The sequence below is a fragment of the Gymnogyps californianus genome, chromosome 13 (assembly GCF_018139145.2).
Source record: "Gymnogyps californianus isolate 813 chromosome 13, ASM1813914v2, whole genome shotgun sequence".
Classification (NCBI taxonomy): Eukaryota; Metazoa; Chordata; class Aves; order Accipitriformes; family Cathartidae; genus Gymnogyps; species Gymnogyps californianus.
The window spans coordinates 11342956-11369527 of record NC_059483.1 but is presented as its reverse complement, the minus strand read 5'-3'; the positions used below and the strand labels follow the sequence as shown (position 1 = coordinate 11369527).

Genomic DNA, 26572 nt, shown 5'->3' with positions numbered 1-26572 from the left:
GCTCATGGCTGCTTTAACAAAGAACCAGTCTCTACTTTCACCTCCCAGGTGCATGGAATGGGACTGGGGATATAAGGCATAAATCTGTTGCAACACAGCATCAGGATGGTTTTGTTTCACTGATGACCGCTACACTCTCACCTGTATGCAGCAGTGTCCCATAACCCACAGACAGCAGTAAACAGCATTGAGATAATGGAATCTAAAAATAATCCTGTCATGGTAGAAGGTTAAAGGCAATTTTAAGATGGATTATCTTCATTTTGCTACCACCAGTGGAGGTTGATTAATAGCAAGTTTACCTATTAATCCCACTTGGTTCTGTTTTGCCTTAAACACAGGCAGTGCAGTTTAATCGGTTTGTTGCCTGCTTCTTGTTAGGAACTTCAGGGCATAAATTCATACTATGAACTTCTGCAGAAGTGTTCATGTTCAACTAGGTTTTGAAGGCTGGAAGCAATCTGTCATTCTGCCTCTTCTGGGTGATACTCATCTCTCTGAAAGGCTGAATACCTTTTAGACAGACAGAGAGAATGTCTTTGGATTTCATTGACACAAGTATACACCCCATTTATGGGTACCATGAGGATATGGTCACCACTGTGCTCTGTCCCTGCTGGAAGGGAGCTCAAGTGCTCCTTGTTCCTGTCCCAAAGGCACACTTGGAGTCAGCTCCAAAGCTGGTTCCTCACCTCCTTCCTTGGAAATTACAGCATGAGCACAACGGGGCTCAGACCAGTCCTTCCAAAGTCATCTTTGTTCTGCAAGAGCCCTGCAAAGTAAGCGTGCCACAAGCTCTGAGCGCTGAAGCAGTGAGGCTGCCTGCCCGCCAGCAAACCCAGTGGTATGAGGTATCTCCACTTGGCTCTCCTCCTGCAACACCGATGTCATCAGGTCTCTTCTCCTGGGCACAAGGTCGGTCTTCGCTGACCTGACTGCTGGGCTGATGCTACTGCCAAAGCTTTGGCTTTGCTTCCTTTGAGGGTTCTTAACTTTTAGATGCTGTTTAGAGCAAGTTGTAAACACCAAACAGCTTTTCTGCTAACAACACTAGACTGGATGTCTACCTTGTGTTCCCAAACAAACATAATCTCGTCACTTACTGCCAATGCCCCGCCACAGAGATTCTCCGCATTTACCTACCAGTGACCCAGCAACATGCAAGATGGTGCTAGGAGGACTACACAGTGTAGCAAGACAAAGCCAGAGAAGCTTTGCGTCTTCCTCACTGCTTGCCCCAAAACATCAGTGTTTAAGCAAGAGTCAGAGGTCTGTGCCTCTTCCCCTGCTAACAGGGAGGTTTAGGGCTGTGCAGTGCCCAGAGCTCCACTGCAGCTGCTGCCTATTGATTTCCAGACTACTGAGGCATGTGTCAGAAATTCAATATGCCGAGGTGACCGTGTAACATGTTCTGTGTACCTTCCAAATCCAAGCAGTCAGCACAGAGCCTGAAGCGCTAGCAGCTGATACAGTTACTTAATACTGTTAATATTTGCTTACAACTGTACAACATAAGAGACAACGCCATTTGGTCCCATCCTGTGTGAAAGCCTCCTCGGGGTGGCCAGCGGACAGCTTTGTCTGGGTTACTGTGAAGATGCTGTGTGGTCTGGACTGTTACTTAGGAAGACAGGAGAATTTAAAAACAAGCCTGAACTTACTCAGTCTCAACAATGCAAGAGCCACTTTTCTAACTTGTGATTGAAGATGCTGTTGCTGGAAACATGTTCTTTCCCTTTCAAAACTGCTTTCAGTTCTCCCTCCCCTTTTTCGCTTCTGTTAATTTCTCCCTTGCACACACCATCTTTCCCCTTAGACACACATACAGCATCACTAATAAAACGTCACCCTTTTGCACCATGTCCAAGTGTTCACCTTCATGGAGTCACGTAATGCTCTCAAGCAAGAACAGTGCTTAGCACCATTTACCCACAGTAAAGATCCCCATACCATCCCACTGTTATATAAAGGTTTTCATTCCAGGCATTCACTTAGCAGCAAGATTTGCCTCTGGCTACATAAGGCTTCATCTCTGCTCCTCATTGCAGAGGTGCCTTAGGGAAGTTTTACAAACCACTTAAGGGAAAGAGTTGTCAGGTACGGGATAGTTGGGTCTGCACCACCGAGAACCTCAGGTATCAGACAGATCTCAGCCTGGGAAAGTTTCCAATTAGGATGTGCTCTACATTTTGCTTTCATTTCCTGATAGACAAACTTCTCTATATGGGGAAGGATCTCTAAGCTGTCCCTACGCTCCCAAACTGCATCTTTCTTGCTTACCAGCTGTGCAAGTAAAAAAAGTTGCTCACCTGGGATTTGTCATTTCTCCCAGGAATAGCTTAATGTCTTTTAACAACCATGGGAGAAATACGTAGCAGAAGTACTTCTGTGCCATCTATTAACATGACAGCAGTATCTGCCATGCCCAGAACTCCATTTACAACTACACTGGAAGGGAAGGGAGGACAAGACCAACCATCCCAGCTGCTCAGGACAGCCAGGCTCAGGCAGCAGCTGGCAGGTTTGACTCTGCTAAACAAGTTTGTGAGGTGAGTTTCAGTTATGCATCAGTGGCAGATGGCTCAGGACGTGAAGACAGGCTTGGACCCACCCTTCATTCATGCCACAGTCTCAGGCTCCCTCCTGAGCTTCCCTTAAACCAGAGCTGGCATTAAGCACTCCTATTCCACCAAAAACCACTTGGAACTACTGCACTTGATAGTAAGCAGAGAAACACTACCCATCCGTCTCTCAGTAAGGAACATCAGCATTTGCATCTCATGAAGAATACTTTCAATATTGCCACTAGATAAAAGTCAATGTTTTTCTTTTTTCTGGTTGGTGAACAGAAGCAGTTCAAGAAATGAGCAGGATGCAGAAAGCAACACTACAGCTCTGTCAGCATATGTTAAAAGTCATTACTATGACTGTCTTGCTTCTTTGTCCTTCTCATTGTGACCCAGCTCCAGCTGTCAGTAACACATTAATGACTACAGGCTATTTCAGATCAGAGAAGGAGGCAAGACAGTTGCAAATCATTGATATTGACTGTTGGTCTTAATGGAAACGCTCTGTATTTTTGCATGTGCATTCAAAGGGGATGGAAAAAGACAATAATTGTCATTTCAGTGTTCTGATCTCTCCCAAACTAGCTGGCAAGGAAACAAGTACTGTGCGCAAGAGTTAAAAAATGTAAAGCCCCCTTCACTTCCATGTAGTGTAGGCTCCCTCCTCCAGTGTTTCATAAAATACTGGAATTTACATTTCGTACGGCTCCTTGGTATAGCTGAGGAGTTGCTTGGCACTCATCAAGGCTTTAATAAAGCAATCATTGGACTTTTGCCTGATGTAGTTATTCATTTTGAAGTATTATTCTAGTTCTCATTCCACTTGTCTATATTTGACTAATGGCAGCAATGCCACACACACTTCCAAGTTCTCTCTATGTACAGACTCAATATTTCTTTTCTCAATTATTTCTAAAATAACATCTGTAATCACTCTAAGCCTTCTTTTGTGATACATATAGCAACACTTTGGTGCCTTCTGGGCTTCTATTTTAAGTAACCTTTGTATCAGGAGGCCTGTCCTGGGGGCGGGAGTCCTGTTCAACAACAGGACAGGGATCACTCAAGCAAAAGAAATGTGGATTTCCTTAAGAGTGTGTGTTTTGGTGTCCCTGCAAAGCTAACAGCCCTTTTGGAGAATTCCTTACCTATTTCATCTTTAGTCTTATTCCTAGGAAAGCCATTGTCAGCTGTGAGTTTGAAAGGGTGACAGCTGCTATGCTCATGCTACTTAACATACAAGCACTTGTCCAACTTTTATTTCAGAGAGCTGGCCAAAGCAGAAACCAAAACTTGAGTCCCACTAACCCACGCAGAATTTGAACTGGCAGCCTGAAACCAGGGTCAGCTCTTCTTGCAGTTCTGGGTTCTCCACTTGTCTTACTTCTCACCTAACTTTACATGTACGAAACTGGAGGAATGGGGAGAAGAAACCAATTTACTCCTCAAATGCTGGAGAGATGACAGGGAAGCGCAGGGGGAGACACTCATTATGTAAGGTAACCTCTGCTAAGTGCTCACAGTACCGCTGAGAGATGAACTACGTGGCTGCAATAACAGTCTCGTACTGCCATCTACCGCGTTGAGATCCCGTTACTAGCACGAGTGACTCACCTCCGCGACATTGCTGCAGAGGGAAGCTGGGAGTGAGCCATCAACAGCTACCCCTTTCTTCCTTAGATGCTGCTGTCTCTTTTCCTGGGCAAGATTTTGCTATACGGCCTTTCAAGCATCTCCTCAAACACGCGCAACGCTCAACTACTTTGTCCAGAAGGACAGCTTACCTCCTCCGTGTTTTGGGGGCAATTGATGGGATGATGGATAGTGAGAGAACACTTTATTACAGGTAAATCTAACTGTTGAAAATAAAGAGGAATCCAAACTAGAATGGATCAAGATTTTGAGCTATGGGGACAGGGAGTCCAACTTTGTAGAACACCTAACAGCAGCTTTTTCACTACCAGAATATCAGAGAAGGAATATATATACAGATAGTTTTGTTCTCTTAATAAATTAATCATAGCTGCCACTTAGCTGTCTACTCAGGCATATGGTAGATGATTGCTAGGTATCCAATGCCCATATGGTAGAGAAACTCCATACCCAATTATGCTGATTTAAATCTCTCCAGTGCATCAAGGTAAAAACGATCATATGCCAGAGATGTGTCCTGCCCAAGTATGCAGATTTAATCATTCCTGTGCATCAGGAAATCACGTGTGGAGCCATAATTAGCTCAATTATGCCAGCCCATCTTCTGCTTAGTGTCAAGAACTAGACCCTCCGTAAACAGAAAGGGTGCAGAAGGGATGTCTTCATGTCTGCATTTCAACGTGCAATTCAAGGATCATTGATAACCAACAGAACAAAGACTTTTTTATATATATACTTATTCTTAAAACAGACACATGCTTTGGCATTTCTAGCCTGAGAAGACAAATGAGAAACCTCAGGCTAGTTTTCTGTGGTTCTAAGGAAAAAAACACGCTGCTTTGTACTGAACTGAAATCTCACTCAGTTCACACTTTAATGACACCATTCAATGTATGTTTAAAAAGCACCAACAGCAATTCAACAATATCGTGCTAGGACTAGTAAATATAAATTATCCGCCCTCTTCCAAAGTAGTCTAGAAATGTGCTACAGGACCCAGATTCCTGCCACCATGACAGAAAACCTGGATTTGCTGCCATGAGCCTGCTGGTTTACAATAATTCAGCTCAAACAGCAGGATATAAACAGAAGCATTTCACAAGCAGTGAAGGTGATATAAATACAGCTCACATCATCACCCTGACACTAAATGAACATAAATAACAGGGTTTAAACTCAAAGTAGAAAGTAGCCTCTTTGGAAAGTTACAGCTACAATGAGCATGTGTCTGTCTACCTGACACAATCAATAGCCCAGTGCTTTCTTTAAAAGAAGAAAAACAGAGCATGAACTAGGTACGTGAGCTTTAAAGTTCCCAACTGTTATGCTCTGGTAGATGCCTTTTAACAGACACAACTTTACCACAGTAAAAGCTGTATCTGCTAGGCCAGGTTCAGATTAAAGACAGAGCTGTAAGCAAAGCAGGCATGCATTCACTAACAACATCCTCATGGAGATCTGGACCAGTACTTTGGAAGAGGAACAGATTTCAAGTTAAAAATATGCTTTCTAATGGGAAAGCTACATTGTGGTTTTGTTTTTTTAAATAAAAAGTCACAAGTTTTGGGATAGATCCTGCAGCTTTGGCAATATCAGTGAGTAGAAAAAGGAGCATTGAACCCAACCCCTTCTCATGAGCCTCCCCTAGATTATAGTCTACCCCTTCACTGTCGTGTTCCCCTCTTGCCTTACCTCTGTCCTGCATTCTCTGCAGACAAAAAACAAGGCTCTTCCTCCAGCCCGGCATCCCAGACCTAGAGAGAAAGAAATACAAGTCTGTAGTGTCTTGAAGGAGCTTGCAGATGTGCGGCTGGAATACAAAACCCAGCTTCTTTATAGGGCTACACCTTGATGGAGACGCAAGTCCATCTGTGCTTGCAAAGACAGGAAAACTCTGCTTCATGCGAAAGCCTGATGGTGAACCATCCAGGCTGCATTTTGCTGCAGGGACGGAGCAACTTCACGTGTCCACAGTGAAAGAAACAGATGGTGAGAGAAGGGTGGACAGATGAATGGGTAAATCTCAAGGAGCTGAGCAATTCCTTAAAGGGCATGGTTGTCTTTTATGCCAGCCGCACAGAAACCACAGACAGCAATACATTCACAACACAACGTAGTCCAATAGCTTAGGGTTCCCGTTCAGAAGATGAAAATATCCACAGCCACCCCTCCCAATGTAATTGATAAGCCAGTTTTCTTTGGAACTTGCTTGCTTCTTACATCTCCAGTTTAGAAAGTGTATGTATTTATATCTCTTAGTACAGGAAATTAGTGAGAAACCTATTCATCTTTTGAACTGGTATTCAATTTTTTCTTAAGCTTGTCTGACTTAGGAACATGCACACTTGCTCCCCAAAGGCGGAAGGGTCATTATGCCTATTTTCATCAAGGCTTGCTAAAATGCATACTAAAAAAATCATGGCTATCAATAACAGTTTTCTAAGCTAATTCCAGTTGCAATAATTATGTCCCTCCTACAGATTCTGCTGTAAGATGGCATTAAGCCTATTTCTGATCTAAGGTGTTGGATGCTTTCAGGGAATGCCTACTTTTTAGCTGTATTTGAGAGGAATTACAATTTCTACACAAGTAGCACATAACAGCACTCCTTCTCTCATAACACGTACAAAGAGAGAAGAGAGGACAATATTCTTGACACAAGACACAATTTCAAGTGCATTATAAAACTGTACATAAAATACAGGTTCTCATAGAACAGGACAACGCTACTTTAGATCTCATTTCAATTTAGCATTAAGTCACCATCAGATTTGTCTTCTGTGCCCGTTTCGTAGTTTGCAGGCAAAAATAAGCTAGCACAAAAGGAGCCTGGCATTGCAGCTTGTGACCCAAGAGGCAAAAAACCAGAGCGCCACATGTGTGCCAGAAAGAAGTTAAACACAATTATTATGCACCACTTCTGGTTTTGACTTTCTGCCTAGGATCACACAAAAAACCTCAAACATTTATCAAAGAATTACAATTTTTCTCCTAACCTGCACACCTGCTAGTTACATACCCAAATGATTTTAACTTTTAGTCTTCCTGCAAAAAAATTATCCATAGTGTCCATCTAGACTTTTTAACAAAGGGGTTTTGGTTTTTTGTTTCACTGCAGCAATTCAATGCTTCTGAAAATGCAATGCTAAAATACAAAAACCTAGGGTATGCTTCAGATGCCTTTAGGAAAATATAGAGAAGTAAGTAAAAGAGATGTGCTGGGACTTTATCTTGGGAAGAGATGTAATCTTTGCTACAAAGGAAAGAAACACTTCTGAATCTCTCATGTTACAAGAATTAGTTTGCAAACAGTTTTGATTGTGCCACACTCGTTTGTGGCCTCGCACACACTAAGACACACAAATTCAACAAACTAATATTCTAGCCAACCAAGAATATGCAAACTATGCAAAGCAAAAAAAATTCTTGCTTTGTTTTAAAAAAAGATATTTGTTGACATAGCACAAATTCTTTCATATGATAACTTCTGAGATTAGGAGCCTGAAAAAAGAAAAAAGAAAACCAGAAGGAATTTCTCCATCCCTCAGGGAAACATGGATAAGTTGTCTTATGTCGAGTGGCTATGAAAGTGTGTGAGGACACAGTGCCCTAGCACTAAGGCTTATCTCACAAAATGTCCAGCTGTTATTTGCCCACAGTTTTATTTCATCTTAAAGCCAAGATGTAGAAAGTAAGATAGAACATCAAAGCCTTCAGGTAGGATGAAACCTTAGTGTCTGTGATAAAAGAATCAGTCTCAGAACAGCAAATCCCCCAAACATCAGTATAATTTGGTTTTGGGCTCCTGTAAGTCTGGTTTTGGTAGGGGGGTGTAGGAGAAGTCCACACCAAAGCTTTGCAACTGATTAATTTCAAGTTTGTGCAGCATCTCTCACCAACCTTACAAGATGCTGAAACGCCACCGTTTCATACAAAATCCCCTTAGAACAATCCACTGCGATCCTCCATCTTCCTCAAAATAATAAACAAGCTTTTTGTGTTGATGCAGCTTTGTGGAAGTAAACACAATTAGGCCTTATGCTAAAATGAACAGCATACTAATGAGAAGTGCTGAATCAATTATTCCCCAGGAATTCAGGGCTATCAGCAGTCTGAGATCAGACACGGTACTTTATACAGCTTTCACAGATTCCCGATAAGAAATAAGCATAGCACAGCCACACTGAGTCTGTACTATACACAGAGAGACAGATTCCTCCCCTTTCTCACCTCATTCTTTAAGTTAAGCTGATTTTGCTTCACAACTTGGAAGTGTTCTTATTCCAGCTCCCCCTCCCTCGCTGGCATTTTATGAATGCCTGTGGGCTGGATTAAAAAAAAATTGTGCAGAACAGCCTTCCACAGGTTAAAGTCGACATGGAGCCTTTTTGAGGGAACCATAAGTGTGAAAGCTTGTCAGTTCTTAGACTGTAAATACAAGACTAGTGAACCAACGTTTACAAAGTGCTCCGAAAGCCATCTGTCTGGATGCACGCTCGAGTGCCGAATCCCACACCTAGGGGAGCACGACAGCACGCAGAGCAACCCCGCGGCTCCGGTGACCGTGGTGCTCCCCTCTGTCCGGGTCTGCTTTTATCACTGCCTGCTGGTCCTGCTGATGTTAACTGAGAGAGAATGCAAGCTAAAGGTTACCTCATAGCACGAGCCCATCAGTTACATACAGCATCAGTGACACTGATTGACTCATTCCCAATTCAGGCATGTCTGGCCAGACATTTGCTACCCACAAAAGAATCTACTGTTTCTCGCAAGCACAGAAGTGCCAGCTCTGCGATCCTCGCTCACAGCAACAACAAGAGCTAGCTTGCAATTTCTAAGATTAATTCTTTTTTCCGCATCCTGTCATGTAACCACTCAGTAGCACAGCTTTTCCTTACAACCCTGGTCATGCATCTCACCCTCAACCAGAAAGGAACATTTTAAGAGAGATGCTGACACCTCCAGGGCCTCTTTCTATCTTCACATATCCCCTAAGACTATCTAAGTAACATCTGGTACATAGAGGGCTGCTGAGATGATACCGAGCCATTTTATGCAACAGCCAAAACAGAAAGAGCACGGCTCCAGCATGGTTTGGACAGGTAATTACAAAACCAGAGAGTGCAGGAAGGAGAGAGCAAATCAAAGAAATGGGTTTGTAGATGTGGTAAAGAAGAATGTGCTTCTAACGTTACAAGAGAGGGTCAGTTCAGTTGTAAAGAAGAAAAGTGCTGCTAGGAATTGAAATCAGGATGGTGTGACAAGCAGTTTGCTAAGAGATATGGGCAGGTCATAGGGGAAAAACGCAGCAAGGACAGAATGCAGTAAGGAGCTACAGACAGCCTTACGGGGCTTAGGCAGTGCCAAGGAATAAGGAATCCTGCAAGCAAAGGTCTGGTTTCAGGCATGTGAAGAGGAGAGATGACTGACAGGTAAAAAAAGCAGCTTCCAAAGTAGTAGCCTGAATAGACTCAGCGTTTGTATCATTTTACATTTCAGTGAGAAAATATAAAGAAGCATTGAAGTGCCCATACAGCTATCTAGTTTTACATTTCTAAAACTGGTCATGTAGTGTTTCTATCCCAGAGCCTCAGACGTTAAGCTCAGGCAGTGGCCATTCGTTGTGGTTCAACCCCAGCCAGCAACTAAGCACCGCGCAGCCACTCACCCCTTCCCCCTCCCAGCGGGATGGGGAGGAGGATCGGGAAAAAAAGAAAAACTCATGGGTTGAGATAAGAACAGTTTAATAACTAAAGTAAAATAAAATATAATACTAACTAATAATAATAAAAATATAATAATAATAGTAATGAAAAGGAATATAACAAAAAAAAAGAGAATTAACTCTATCCCAGACGAAACCAGGACACTGTTATATTTTACAGGCCAAGTTTTCAAGAGACCAAGATTTCTTGACGTGTTTTTGCACCTGCAGTTACAAGGAGGTATACAGAACCAAGTCTGACTATCAGCTCTTCAGGAACACTTCATGTTATGAGAATCTCAAGATAAAAATACTCCTGAGCTCCTGAAAGTGCTCAACACCTACAGCACTGGAAACCCTGATGGTTGAGCAAGCGAGTCCTATCGCTGTAATGTAGAATGTGAGCAATGTGGAGAAGAATTAATGCACTTCAGGGGGGAAGTGTGCCCTCACGCAGACACTGCCTCCAAATAAAAGGTGGGAATTAGTCAGAACCAACCCTGGGCCGGGTTTGGGCTGGTTTTTCTTCTCGGTGTTGTTGCTAGGTGAGGTTTGAACAGGCAACAACGCATGATTTGTTGAAGGGAGATTTAATTAGAACAGCGCAGATGTTTTCATTCCTTTGTCCTATTTTTCAGTAATGCTCATTTCTCTTCTTCCATTGCAGATTAAAATAGTAAACCTTATGGCTCTAATACGACCTGCACTTTTCTGTATCTGTTGTCTCCCACCATTTTCCCTTCTCCTTTTAAAAAGCCGAAAGCAAGACTGCTCACTAGGGCCACAAATTGCACTTTCTGAATTGCACACTTCACACACCCTGGAATACAAGTGTAGCATACTTAGCAACTGAGTATCTCTGTCAGCTTTGCAATTCTGTGTCCATAAACTATTTAAATATGGGCCTGACCCAGCTTCCCAAACACAAAAGCAATACATTTCAAAAATCAAAAGAACTGTATCTGACGCTTCTATCAGCTGTCACATTGCCAAGCAACAACATCAGAGCACCTTATATTTTTTCACTTTAATAAAGACAAGTGAAAGGCAGCTTCCTCGTGTAACTCCAGATAATTATGATCTTCAGAATCACTTTGAATTACAACCTATCAGACAGTCCTTTTTCTTCATGGGGATGATAAAGGATGCAATGAGCTACCCAGTAGAAGTAAAACACTGAACCTTGCTACCCAAGAGCCACCCGTGCTCACCTCTGAGGTTACAGAGCTGGCTCCAGCACGCATAGGTGGGTTTGTATTTGGGTATTATGGACCATGCTCACCAGTCCTGCAAAGCTGCGGCTCATTAACTCCCACCTCCCTCAGCACAGATCTCTGCAGGCAGAGGGCCAAGGACAGCAGGACAGCCACAGCACTTCATCCCAAGCACACAGCTTAAACAAGGCAGCCCGGAGGGCGATGGTCACAGGACTAAACCCAGCCTGGTGTTGAAGGGCATGGCTGTGTCCAGCTCCAGGCAGCATTTCAGCTCTCGTCTCCCTAGCACTCCTGTATCAACAAAGCCAGGACACACATTTTTTTTTTTTTGCTGTTGATACCAAATTTCAACCACATACTTCCTCATTTAGCTCCAAACCCAGCTCCGGGCTGGCCTCCATTCCTACCAAGCCCCATTTCATTTCTGGCCACGGTGGCCCAGCAGCCCCAGAGCACCCCACACCGCTCTCACCGGCGGCAGCAGCCCCAGCCCCCAAGCCACACACGGCCATTTCCAATCGGGGACCCGCAGAATTTGGCCCCCGCCTGCCCGGAACCCTCATTTTCACGCAGAGCTGGGGCGCAGCCAGGGAAGCCACAGGCTGGGAGCGCTTCAGCCGCCACCGAGCCACGCCAGGCTGAGCAAGGCTCGCCCGCAGCCTGCCCTGCGGTCACGGCGAGAGGCTCTGAGGCAGGAAGGGCCTGTCATCGCGGCACGCAGCCCGCTCCAGGCTGACCGAGCCCGGGACGAACGGGGGCGACGGGACCGCCGGGGCCGCGCACCTCCGCACCGCGGCCCCGAGCCACGCGCGCACAGCGCCCCCCAGCGGCCCCGCGCGGCGCTGCGGAGCCCGGCGCCCCGCCCTTATCCGCCCACCCTCCCCCTGACCTCCCCAACATGGCGGCGGGGAAGCGCCCGCCTGTCCTTGTCAGCGCTGTCGCAATAGCGCCCGGCTTTCGCTGCGCTTTACGGTAAGGCCGCAAAGCGGGGAAGGTAGGGTCGGCCGGCTGAGGCGGTTGCCGGAGGAGCGGAGGGCGCCATGGACCGGAGGAAGAAGCCGCTGGACGTGGCCGCCTCCTCGGTGAGTGGGCGAGCCTGGCCGCGGCCGGGAAGAAGCTAAAGGAAACCCCTTCGCCTCCCCAGGAAGGCCTGTCGCACGGCTTATAAGGGTGTGAGGGCGGCCAGGCGTGCCCTGTTACCCGCAGCCGCGGGGCTCCCGCGGGCGGGCCCGGCCGGCGCAGGCCGTGCGGCTCGGGCCTGGGGGCGCGGTGGTGCCAGCCGCTTCCAGGGAACACGGTACAGCGGGGGTGTGTTTTCTGTCCCCTCGCCTTAACCTCGACCCGCTGAAATGCACGCTCATTAAAGCAAATGCTGATTTAAGGGGTCGTGTTGTAACGCCGTGCGTCACGCGGTCTGAAGTCACGTGTCGGTTTTGTGCGGTGTTCGGGGGGGTGGCGGGTTTAGCCCCTTCGCCTTCCTGACCAAGGGCACGCACTGCGCTTTTAATCTGCGTGTCAGGACGGAATTTGCCCCCGTTCCTGATGTAATGACAAAATTAGGACATGAGAGGGAAACGTGAGCTTATTTCCTGATTTTTTTCTGAGCGACAGGAGGTCCGTGTCTCGGCAAATTAACCTCCGTCCCTTAGGGATGGCGAGGTGCTGTTCCTCCCTGCTCTCCAGTAGTCTGTTAGCAAGAGACTGCTGCCAAACACTTCGTTTTTCCAAATAAACAGTTAATGTAAACGGTGGGTTGTTGCATATGAAATATTTCACATTGAATTTTTGGATGATCACTTCTAAGCAGTGGGGGGAAAGGGTTAATTTACAACACTGTGCATCATTGTTACAGGGACCTGAAAAGCAAATGCTTTAGTGTTTGGGACAAATATTAATACCAAAGTCTTCCACTTTCCTGATTTAAGGTACATCCGTGCAATTTGTCTTTTGTAGGACTTGCACGGAAAGTGGCACAATATCCTCTTCCAGACTAGGTTTTTTTAATGTAATTTCAAGACAATACCCGTGCTGGTGATGTTTCCTAATAAAAGATGAGATGGGCTTTGGTCATAGCTGGCAATGCTACTTATATATTTATTAAGAAAAACCAAGAAGAAAGAAAATCTAAACCTGTATCAACAGTATATAAAACAGTGGAAAAGTATATGTATTTTATGAAAGCAACCTTTACCAATTCTTTTCTGAGACAGGGTTTTATTCATTATTTAATGGTTAGACATTTCCTTTTCAAATACAGTAGTGTTATTTCATTAGTCCTTGTCTGTTTGTTTGCCATCAGGAGGCTGCTAAAATCTGTATGGAATTATGTCTCTCTTATTCCTATTATGTATCAAAGGATCAAGAATATCTTTTGGGTTTTCTTAAATCCCTAATCATAACTTGCATTCTGTGGTTTTTGTATATTGTTTGCTGTAAACTTAAGAGTGATCTTTGTGATTGGATCAGTGCTTCAAAGTTCCACGTAAAAATGCAATCAAATGCTCATGTAACTGTAAATGCCAGGTTGTTTTACTAGAAATACAGTTATTACTTTATTACAGTAACTGATGTATATGCATGTGATATGTCTTGTTCATTTATTTGGTTATTTTGCTGCTGTTGTAGCTGGTAGATCTTAAAGCAGAACTCTTCCGAAAGCAAGAAGAATTCAAGAAAGAAAAGCTATTGAAAGATGCTGGCATCTTTGCAAAGCCCAAAACTTCTAATAAGGTAGAAATATTTTTCCATTGTTGTTTTTGTCATTCTTTCTCCTTAAAGTAAGGAAGTTCATATTCAAATCTAAATAAATAAATACTCAGAGCTACGTTACTATTCAAATATAAAATCTACATGATGAGGATGTTCTTTAAATTTCATTTCCAGGTGGGATTCTTGTGCACAGCAGAAAACTTATCTCATGCTTATGCCCGTCTAAATCACCACTTAATCTTCGTTCCCCAGGGAGCCACAGCTTTTGTAACTATAGGAAAAGATGTTTCTTTTTTTCTCCAAGATTTTGTATGCTTCTCTGAAGAATGGAGGATGAGACACTCTTCTGGATAAATGCTCTGCTATCTGTTCCTCTGTAACGCGGTATATAATAATGAATACACAATTATCTGTCATGTTTTACTCTTTAGTGCACATTGTTTTTTATTCATTCTGTAGCTTTCTAGTAGTAGAATATAGTATTGCTGCCATATTTGAAGAACATGCAGCATTTACAGTGTTATGCTGTCAACAGGCAAACTGATTGTATTTCATATCCAAAATGAAGGTAAAAGAAACAATTCATGGCTTTGTTATTACTTTAGTAATGAGCAAGATTGTTGTTATTAATTTTTTTAACCTTAACGTCTTTGCCAGAATAGACTTTGTCTGATTTCTGAGTGCCTTTTTTTTTTTTTTCACTTCTCAGCCTGTCCTTAACTATTATATCATACTGCAATCTGTGTAATTTTAGGACATACCTGCTGCATCCCACAGCACAGTAGGTATAGTCTCAAGTCAAACATGCTTAAGATGTTATTTACAAAGTCTTTCATGATTGATTTGCAAAGTTTGCATTATGGAGTTGAAAAAATTTTTAATCGTTACCATTTCAATATTTTTATTTATTTCTTTATTTGTTGTTATAAAATTGTACTCCACAGAAACCAAGCATCTGGAACAAACAAAACACAGGAGTTGCAAATCGAGCCGAGAAAGATGTTGAGCAGAAGACAGAAGAGGAGGATATATTAGATAAATCAAGGTAACTCTTGAGCTCAGTCAGAAAGGAATGCTTCGTAGAACTTGTTTTTCAGTGTTTAGAAAGCACATAAAGCAAGTTATGCACATTTTGGACCAGCAGTTCTCATTAGACCAACCAGTAAGACCAGCATCAATTCCATGCTCTTTACCAGTACTGTACAAACTGCGTCCCAGCAGTCTCATGCTCTAGGGATACCTGCCCTCACATTATCATAGCTGTCTAAATAGGTCAGATTACTGATTTTTGAAAGTCATCTTTAGAATTAAAAGCCAGGGCAGCGATACATCAGAATTCTATAGCAGAGTGTTTCTTGGACTTGACAGAAAATGGCTCACTTTTTTGCAAGATTTACCTCATCTTCTAAATGGGTTAGTTGTACAATAAGATATATGTTGAAAATGTTTGCTGTTTTTCCTGTAAGCAGTTCCTTGCTCTTCAAAATTGTCTTGTACCATTCCAGAAATTAGCTAAGGTTTTATCTTCAGTTTCTAAGATTAAGTGTAACTCCATGTTATCTCTTTATTTTTTTCTTCTGTAAGACAGTATTTCAGTATCTCATACCTGCAAATAGTGGTCTAGCTTCCAGTATTTATCTGACAGACCGTAGTAGTTAGATAGAGCTGGAATACTTGTTATGTTGTGTTCCTGCCTACTTGACGAATTACGCTTAAGATTAATTCTGTAACGTCACTGAAATTATTTTCAGTATAAACTCTGGAACTGGGTATCTTCAGCAATGTCAGTTAAGGTTCAAAATAAAAACCAGGCATAAGTCAGCTTCTGGTAAGCATTTCAAGCACTCCTGGTACTTTCCTGTTCCATTTGTCTAAGGCTACATTGGTCATTTTGAACTGCGTTTGGAATTGATGGGATTGCAATATTAATTTTCTTTTTTTCAGGAAGAAACTAGAAGAGAAAGCAAAGCTGTATGAGAAAATGACAAAAGGCGACTTTCCAGGTGAACAAAACCAGTCTAAATGAGTATTTTTTTTATTTTTTTTTTTTTTTAATTTGTTTGTAAAGTTCACCCTGAAAGTTGGTGTTTCTGACTAACTGGGGATTTACAGCAGCTACACTATGAATTCACTGCTTGTCTTCTTACATGGGAAATTTTTTTTTGAGTTATTATACAAAGTGATTGACATGGGTTATTCTGCTTTGAAAGGGAGAAAAATATAGGTACTAGAGAAAATAAAATTCCTTTTTGAAGGACAGCCTGTCCTAGTAAAGCACTATTGGCTTGTTTCACTCACTCATTCATTAAGTGGGTGGAATATATTCTGGTTTTTCAATACAGAATCTTAGAAAAACAGAATTAATTTATTCTCCATTATGCAGTCTTTGGATTGCATTGCTGATGTTCTGTCCTGCATTCTAATTCTTGGACCTTTATGAAGAGAAGAGAGCAGGAGGGGTGTCTGGCTGGTCCATATGTGAATGCCAGTTATGCAGCTAATAGGGTTAGAGAGTTCTAAGCTGTCCCTTCTTCTCTCACTCATTCAGTCCCTTGCAAGAAGTAATTATTAAAATAGAATCCAAATCTCCTTGGATTAATCTCTAATGTTTTCTTTACTAGTGTCCATCTTTGTCCGCATGACCCCACCACTTTTCTCTACTTTTCTAAAAGGTACTCTAGTGACTGCTTAACTACTGCCAATACACCAAATGTTAAGCATCAAAAAAGTATTTGAACTGTTACATAACAAACCCTATAGTTCTGAAATAGTTAATGAGCAGAGAATATTTTAGTGCAAAGACTGCAACCTTTTCTGTATTGTACACAAACGATTAATTGCTTTAAAATACCCTAAAACCTCTATTCAGAAATAGAGGTTATCACTGTAGAGCCAATTTATAGCTCTAAGTTTGTTTGGCACTGAAAGAGATTTAAGTATTCCCCAATAGTGTGGTCAAGGGCATTGCTGGCAGCTGAAAAGCTGATTGTGGCTATTTTGTATTGATTTTGTGCTCAGTTCTGTCCTTTTCATGGCTGTTCTCTAAGAATCGATTTTCTGTCTTAGATGAAGAAACTGAGGATTTGTACCTAGTGGATTTCACTCAGAAGATCATAGACAAACAGCACGAAGTGCAGGAACTGTATCAGAGCGAAGCTGCTAGAAAGACTTTAGAAAAAGAGACAGATGATGAGGAAACTCAACCTGAAATGGAAATACCACCACCCGAGGACCCAGACGAAGAATGGTTGGTACTGATTGGGCTAAGCTGTCCCGACTAGTCTGTTTCTTGACAATTGCATGAGAAAATAATTTTATTCTCCAGAGTATGTGGAGTGGCACCTTCTTTTTTTTGCCTAATACTACACATTGAGAAGAGGTGGTAACATTCTTTCGTTTCGTGTCTCATTAAAAGACAGTCATTCGTATTACTTTCCTTTCCATGTAGGTAACACTGCAATAGATTTTAAGAAATATCAATCAGGGAAATGTACTATAAGCGAGACATCGTAATATCCTCTCTTATTTTCTTGCATAGTTTATGGGAGTTCTGATCACAGTATTGACACAATTTTATGCTTTGATGTTTTGAATTGAAATGTACTTCAGCAAAACTTGGGGTTTTTATTGTATCCACCTTCCCTTCTCTAATTGCCTGTGCTTACAAAATGAGGAGTTGTTTTTTGTTGTGTGACCTCCTCTTAAAGGAGAGAAACTCTGACTGGAAAAAGAACAGAATTTTCCAGCACTTCTTCCACTGTTTAACTGCAGCACGGCAAATAGTCTGTGACAATTTTCTGTGACATTCCAAGTAGCTACTAGTTTTTCATCCAAGACATTAGGAATAATTATGAAACCAGTCTGACTAAACATTTTGCTTGCCCATTTGTTTAAAATGCTTGTGGAACAGGGATTTTACTTCTGGTAATCAGTTTAAAACAGCAGTAACCAATAGAAAAAGAGCACCCCCGTTCTCCAGTTTATTAGGCCAAGATAAGATTTGCAATGTAATGTTTCAGAATAAACTGGGAGAGTGAATCCAGCAACGTACCAGAAGACTGCTAGGTTGGAAAGGCAGATATACCCATTACCAGCATCTTACTGAAATTCAAGATGAAACGATCAATGACCCAGCAATGGGCTCAAACTACTTTGTGCTCTCATCACCGTAAAGTATCAGAAATTTAAACTGATACATTTTACCGTTCACATGGTGCTTTTCTGTCATTGCCTACATCTCACTTCAGTGACATATATTATTATTAATATATTGTCATCTCAGTGAGGCCATATCCTAATGAGGATATTTGGGTGCTAGCATAATTAATGCTAATTATTCTGCAGCCATAGTTATGTCTTTACTATAGAGAATACAGACTTTTTTTTTCTACTGATGTTACATTATAATAAAAACCAAAGGGCACTGAGTATGTACTAAACTGTAGTATCCTTAGAAATTATGTAAAAGACTTAACTTACTAATAGCACAGATCTTTAAAAGTTTGGGTTTTGGGAACTAGATTGCCAGTCATACTTTTTCAGATGTAAAGTTCTTTAGAATGGGATAATTGAGGCAGCCTGATGCTAAAGAACTTTCTAGCGTTACAGGACAATAAATATAGCTCTTAACAGCTTTTTCGACAACTGTAAATTAAGTGTTCAGTACTATAAAGAGTTGAATAAGAAGCACAATACGTGCTTCAAAGGAACATTTGGCTTGCATTTTAGTAAGCCTTTGTTATGCCAGTTGAATGAATGCTATCAGCCTATTCTAAATGAGCTTTAGACTGATAATTGAAATATATTGTAGCAATTTCATATCTGCAAGAAGTCAATGCCACATCATTATTTTCACCATGAGAAACAAGTACTAGGCTCAGTTTTATTTTGATGTGAAAACTACATGACAATGTAACTTTTGAACATTTTTTTACACCATCTTATTGTCAAGGCAAACAACCGGCTCAAAGGGAGATTGAGCAAATGTCGGTGATAAAACTGTCACATGCCCCGTTCAGAATGTATCCTCTTAACCTGTGAGTCTGTTAATTGAAAGGTAGAAGAAACTGTCACACACGGAGAGACTGAGAGGTGATGAATACTCTTTGGAAAGTGTCACTGCTTCTATCTTCTGGTTAAGAGTTCTGTAAATCTGCAAATAGAAGTTCTGCATCAAATTTCCTTTGCTTTCATTACAGGGTTGATTATGTGGACTTCTTGGGCCGATCTAGACGTTGTATGAAGAAGGATTTGCCAAGTCTACTTAAAATGGATCAGGAACTTCAAGGGAAAAGGTGTGGTTTCTCTAATGGAAGTGCATGTTCCTTGCAGTATTTAACATATATATTTTTAATGAGAAGGAAGAGAGGCTGTGCTTTGTTTACCCCATTCTCAGTCCAGAATTGTTGAAGCTGCTGCTTTCTGTAGATTTACTTTAGACAAACTTCTGCTGGTTACAACATTGTGCCTTACAAAATAGACAGAGTGGCTACAGAGCAATTGTGCATGACTGTGATTTTATCAAAACTTTCTATTTTAAATTCAGATAGTATTCCAAGGCTTCTATTTTATTTCACCTTGGCAGCTGACCATTTGAAATACATGGCTGGTGTATTGGTTTTAAATTGCAACAGAATGGAGACCATGGATATCAAATAAAAGCCCAAATGAAATTTTTAATAAACTACTAAGGGACACTTTTTGATGTAAACACTGACTAAATCTAAAACGTCGCTTATGGAGCACAGTTTGCAGAGAAAAGTTCTAAAAAATTGACTTAGCAATCTCTCAGATATTTGATGCATCTTTTAAAACTGTGGTCCTTGTATAGAAATTATATTTTATTATACCTTCCAGAAAATGCCAGAGAAGTGATTCCTGGTTCTGTTTAACCTGGAAACTGATGATAGTCTTTTAGCAATTCCAAATTCATCGTGACAGTCAAAGTGAATTTGTTAGATCTCCGTTTGTTTTTGCTCTTCTGTTAAACAGCTGTTTAACAGCTCTTCTGGTACAATTATTATGGCAGCACTGAGAATTGTTTTCAATTCTCAATAAAGGCACCTCAACTGAGCCCTTACTGTTGCTGAAGTGAAAATTCTTTCACACTAACAACTCAGTAGTGTGTTCTCTATATTTTAAACATAAGCTGGAGAATATGAGTGCTTTGAAACTGCAGTCTCTGCATTGATATGGATGACAGTCGGTCAGCAAAAACAGCTTTAGCTAGACAATAAAAGAAAAAGATCCTGCTGCTTCTCTTGGGAAAACAAAAATATTTCCCATATTGGGTATTAATATTTGACATGGACTTCTAGGGTAAATTAATCGCTAGCTTTTTGTTCTTTCAAATACCTTTCATTTTCTTACGTTAAATCAGAAATGTTTCTATATGTGGTTGCTAGAATCCCAACAAATGCCAATAAAAGTGATTATTTCATCTCCCATTCTGTGATTTGATAGTGATTTCATAAAGCTTCTGAGAAAGGATATGATTTTGTTTGTCTTATTTTAATAACGTGTTCTACTAGTACCTTGTTTCAGTATTTCTGTCTTCACCGTGTACCATAGCAATCAATGTTGCATCACTAAATGGTGCCTACAATGATCTATGTTTTGTAAAAACTGCGGTAGTGGATCAGACCCAATCATACTTTCACGGTTTGATACTGTAAAACTGATAAGTTCTGCTGTGTAATCCCTAACTTTTTTTCTTTTTTTTTTTTTAATTAGACAAGGTCCTGATGGGAATACTCTGTTATCTGAAGACATGAGAAGAGAACTTCAGAGGCAGCAGTGGGAAAAAGAAGAAGAAGAAGCCCTCAGAAAACCCATGGGACCCATACATTATGAGGATATTCGAGAAAATGGTATACTTCCATACTTTATATCACTTATCTTTATATCACCAAAGAGATTAGTTTTAGAGGAAGCAAGGGAAAGTTACTTCTTGTGCTTATGTGGCAAAGTGTAGGTATGTGTTAAGCCACATGTGTAATAACCATTCAAATTACCAGTACGTAAATCTAGATTTATTTTTCCTCAAATTGTATTTTTCTGAAACATATTTTTCAAATTTCATTACCTCTTCCTGTGTTCTCCTTCAGGAAGCTTCAGTTCATGCATCATCTAAAACAAGCCCTTTTTAGCCATCTGAAACTCATCTGGTGTATGTTGTTGGGAGTAATTCTGTGCCTGAAAGCAGGGTGCATGGTGCTTGTAGTTACTGTCAATTATAAACTGAGCATAACTTAAATGTATTGATTTTCTTCTTTTCAGAGGCCAGACAGCTTGGTGTTGGTTACTTTGCCTTTTCTCGTGACAAAGAACTTAGGAATAAACAACGGGCAACACTGGATATGCTAAGAGAGCAGGTATGAGTTTAAAGAGCAAATTGGGGTGTGAGGGCATCCTAGTTCCAGTGGTCACTGTCTTTTGATTTGTTGTGTAAGTCTTATACTAGGTGATGCCTGCAGCTGACTCCAGAAAAAATTGGGCCTCTTTTTCCCTGGTGAAACATGGTACTTGATAAGGATTGCTTTTCATTGTTTCGTGAAGGAGGTTATGTAGCTGATTATAATAACAAAGGAAGATTAATTCATGTTTTTCTTTGCTGTTAAGACACTTGATCAGAGAACTAAACGTGAGCAGTTAAAAGAAAAAAGGAAGGCAGCTCTAGATGCAAGGCTGTCTAAACTTCGAGCACGGAAGATTAAGAAGTTAAGGGAAGCTGGATTGGAGGAAGAGGCAGAAAAATTGGAGAAGGGAGGTATGATCTGCCTTTTGAAGTTAAATACTTGCTATTTCATCTTGTACTTGATTGATGGACGGGCATACTCTAATTGATTTAAGTTTGGACATTCAATATATTGGTAATATGTATTCTATATATACAATTAGTATAACTTAAGATAGTGAGAGTTCACATAACTGTGTAGATATAAAATCATGCCAGAAATAGCTTAATAATGCAGGTAGAAATGTGATATGTAGATTGTAGGCTTTTTTTGATTCACACCTGACAGCAGGAATTACGTGGGTTAATTATGCAGGTTGAGGTTAGAGCTGCTGAAATTTTACTGGCTTTTTCTTTTTTTAAGATGAAGTAAAATAAAAGGTAGTAACAAGTTAATTTTGATATCATATAATATACACTCCTACAGTTTCAGTGCAGTCTGTAAATTGGACATACAGCTGACTTTAGGATGATGAATTTGAGTTTTAATCCCATCTCTGCACTGTCTCCCTTATGACACTACTAGTCACTTGTACTGTCTGTCTCCTACTGTAAAATGTAGCTAATATTTCAGTGTGTCAGAATTCTATGCAAGTGATTAACTGTGAAGTGTTCTGGAAACGAAGAACACTAAAGTGCCACTACTAACTGTTACTGTTGTTCAGAAGAATAAGAATGCAAATTGTTTTCTCCAGTAAATGAAATGGAGATAACATGCTAATGTTCTTATTTTTACCTAATTTTCTAGCTTCAGTATAACACTCAGCACATTCCTTTTTGGGTTATTAGGCAATAGATTTTCAGCAGTCTTTTTGATACAAGTAGAAAGCTAATGAAGTATCTCTTGGTAGATACGCTTCCTGATTATCTGGCTTACCCATTATCTTTTCTGAACTAATATGCAGTAATTAAAAAAAAAAAAAAAAATCACCTCCCCATTCAGATGCATTTCATTATTAGAATGAAATTAGATCACTAGTATGAGCTCTATAAATGCAAATAACTCTTGCTTCCTATTCCTCCTATGAAGTTCATATCGATTTTTATCCCTTTACTAACAAAAACTACTCTCTCTTTCTGTAACATAGAGTTGAAAGGTGTTACTGATGAACCGGAAGCTCCGAGAGTTACTGCAGCAAGCAGAAAGGTAGAGGTTGTCATCCAGGAGAGAAGAGATACAAAGCCTGGTGTGCCTTATGTCCGAGAGTGGGATAAAGGCAAAGGTAAGGAAACGCAGATTCAGAAACTTTGTTTGGAAGCAGTGTGCACACTGCTACTTTCATTTCTATTTTGTGACAAAGTATGGTAAGACTGAGAAGCAATGAAATACTTTCTCCCTTTGTATAGATGACTGTCTAGTGTCCAGTGCAGTGATTGACAAGGCATGCCTTAGTGCCAGTTGCTATAATGTCCCCATAATTTTTTCTTCTATATGAGTAATTCCATTTTTGGATGACCCAGAGAGGTTGACAGAATGACAGATTTTATAGTTCATAAGATTTACTGTCTTTCAGTGTGATCTTTTCTTGATATATTTCTGTAGTTTGTGCTATGTGATGGCAGATGTATTACACTGAAACAGGTACAGGACGATACTAAAAAGTGATGCAAGCAGAGACCACTTCAGTGCCAATGTCCCATCTTGAAGCATCTTCCTTGTCACAACATCAAGTGATGACTCTCTTCTGGATCCTTCCCAAACCCATTAACTCATTTTGCACCATTAATCTAAGCTCATGCACATTCTTGTAGTCTGATGCCTGACTTCTAAGTAAAAGCAAACAATGAATAGGCAAAGCACATAAATGCCCACCTTCTTTTGTACTCCTGTAAGAGCAGCATTCCTATCCTGTGCAATACTGATATTTCCAGCTTCTTTTTACTTTTCACAGTCTCTTTGTGTTCAGTTAATGAACATCGTTGTGAGGGGAAGCTTTGTGGTTCCATTAAAAACCAAAACTTGTAGGTCCTATCTGTTAAATCTTTATCCTGCCTGACCCTGGGTTTTTTTCTACCTCTAAGGAATCCTAGTACCTGACTGACACCCAAGCAGCACTGTACTACGCAACAAATACTAGACTCAGAAAGTAGAGGACAGCTTACTCTAAAATGTGAAGTAAAATAACTGTGGTTCACTGAACATAAATGTAATACAAGCATCTAAATTAGTACAAGAAGGGATAAACAAAACTCCTCACTCTCTTAGATGCTTTCCTCCTCACTATTTCGTATTTTTTTATATTTTTACCAAAGCAAAGGAAGAAGTCCTGCTCTGATTGGGGCTCTATTTTGCTACATCAGACAAATGTGTAGCCCTTCTGTATCAAAATTTTCTACTTCATTTCTTACAGAAGTCTTGATAGAAATGAATACTAAAAAGAATTTTACTGGTTTTAGAGAGTAGGTTTGGGAGACATCTTTGGGGTAGGTTTTGGGGATATCTTTTTAAGTGTGGTGATCTTGAGCTGTCATTCCACTGCAGTACTTCAGAACTATTTTTAATCAGAAATCAGCAGCTGTCATAGTAACTAGAATATCTACCACTTCTGTTGAAATAATGAAGTTACTGGTTTTTGCCTGTACCCACTAGAGATAATCTCATCATCTCCCTCTTCTAGTAACTAAGCTCTTAATGCTTTGATTGGTTTGTATTTTGATTCACCTCTAATTAGTTATTTTTCATAACCAGTGACCACATTGTTAAAGGGTCTTAAAGTGACTAGGATGAGTTATATAGAGGATGGTGGTTATCTTTAATGCTCAATGCTTTCGTTCCTGCTCTATAAAGAAAGTGAACTGTCAGCTTAGCCAGCAATCTAGTACTAGATGGAAAAGTAACTTCAGATAGCTTTTCACAGCTGTATCTTCTCTGTTTACTAATTTGTTTTCCCTCCTTTCTGACTGATCTTCAGACCCTGAAATCTATATTCAATCTACCATTTTTCCTGTTTCTAACAGAATTGATGTTTGGACAATGGTCGAAGAAACAGGAAGAACTCAGAGATGAGCGAGATCCAGAATTTGCGCCACCTTCTGATTACTTTATGGGACAAAAGAAAGACGATAATTACAGAAGTCAGAATTTGAACAGTCCTGAAACCTCCTCTGAAAAACTGGAAACAGAGACAGCACAAAACCAACAGATGCCATCAGTGCCGGCCAACGGCAGCAGCACTGAAGATATGCCACCATCAGTGCAGGCTTACAACAACACTGTTCAAGATGAGTCAGCATCAACAGAGGCCTGTGTTGATGCTCAAGATGTGTCATCATCAGCGGAGGATGACAGCAGCGATGATGAGGATATGCTGCCATCAGCACAGGCTTACGGCTATGGTGCTCGAGGTGTGCCGCCGTCGATGCAGGCTTACGGCTATGGCACTCAAGATGTGCTGTCATCAATGCAGGCTTACGGCTATAGCACTCATGATATGCCATTTCCAATGCAGGCTTATGGCTACGGCGCTCAAGGTGTGCTGCCACCAATGCACGCTTATGGCTACAGCACTCATGATATGCCATTTTCAATGCACGCTTATGGCTACGGCGCCCAAGAAGTGCCGCCAGCAATGCAGGCCTGTGGCTGCAGCGCCCAAGAAGTGCCGCCAGCAATGCAGGCCTGTGGCTGCAGCACCAAGAAGTGCCGCCAGCAATGCAGGCCTGTGGCTGCAGCACCCAAGGTGTGCCGCCATCAGTGCAGGCCTGTGGCTGCAGCGCTCAAGATGTGGCGCCTTCAGCGCAGACTGACAGCAGTGACACTCAAAATCAGACACCACTTTACCAAAGTTTAGATGATATGCTGTCTTATTACAGACAAGTGACTTGAACTGAGCAAAAAGATAAGGAAGAATCGTGATGTAAAAAACTGAAATAGAATTATCTTCTCGGCAAGAATATCATTTTCCCACATCTGGGAAAAATAAGTTTCTGTAAGTAGATCAAAATAAATCTTCTGGAGACCCAAGCTATTTTACATCACAGCTGCACTTTTGCCCTGTTGGGGTTTCCCCCCCGCCCCCTTTATTAAAATTATGTGATTTTTTTTTTTTTTTTTTTTTTTGGCAGTACTTATTTAGTTTAGTATGTATTTCCTTTTAACTCTTTGCCACTTACACCTGAACTTTGGGGTATATTAATGGCTTTCTTTCAAAAGATGAACTCTTCCTTTACTCTGTCGCTCCCCAGCTAGCTTCTGGTTTGGAGGTACTACAAGTTCAGTGATATCTGTAGAAACAGTATTGAAATGGCAGGCCCTCTGCTGCTAAATAGAGAATGGTTTTAGGAAATTTGTTACCTACTTGATCTGCCTTTGGGAAGTGCAGAATATTATCTAGTGAACAGTGGTGGAGAGTAGTTCACATGGTTGTAATGGCTTCTGTGTTCCTGAGGTCTGTACATAACTCATAATTCTGTGAAGCAAATTAGAGTCGAGAGAGGCATTGCAGAAATCAATAAATAATGATGGTTAGACTAAGAATAAACACTTCACTAAAGTAGAAGTCTTGACACCTGAAATTACTGTCTTACTGGTTCAGAAAATGCTCATAATTCTCCAAGTGCGTTTTTCTTGCATCATCTGTTATATTTATGGCTTTATTTTATTTAAAACTTTTTTCCAAAAACTGTGATATAGCAGTCATTATATATAAAAGCAGACCAACCTCTACCAAACAAGCTTTTGTTTCAGAATCTTAGTAAACAAGAATAATACGTATTTACCATGTAGAACACTTTTATTTCTGAAGGTAATTTAGATACCCCCCCTTTGTATTTTAAAAGCTCATACAAGGATAAGACCTAGAAAAGCAGGTTAGAATGGGCAATGTCATATGTTGTCTGAAGTTAAATGACAATGATACTGTCAAAATAGTGAACATATGAACAAAACAGTGAACTAGCCAGAGAGACAGAGATAATGTGCTACTCTTGTGTGCTTCAGTCTGCTCTCAGGCTGCTTTGCAAAGCCTGATGAACAGCAATGTGTTCA

The 26572-nt window shown here is 41.0% G+C and overlaps 1 protein-coding gene across 1 annotated transcript; it reads left to right on the top strand.

Moving 5' to 3' along the window:
* Positions 1 to 12173: 12173 nt before the first annotated feature.
* CCDC174 (coiled-coil domain containing 174) lies at positions 12174 to 25616 on the top strand. Its single transcript, XM_050904814.1, is given in 12 exon segments — positions 12174 to 12223; positions 13767 to 13871; positions 14795 to 14895; positions 15795 to 15853; positions 16917 to 17097; positions 19049 to 19144; positions 20583 to 20719; positions 21129 to 21223; positions 21471 to 21618; positions 22674 to 22808; positions 24544 to 25215; positions 25218 to 25616. Coding segments are annotated over 12 exon segments (1965 nt in total). The 5' UTR covers positions 12174 to 12181; the 3' UTR covers positions 25412 to 25616.
* Positions 25617 to 26572: the final 956 nt, after the last annotated feature.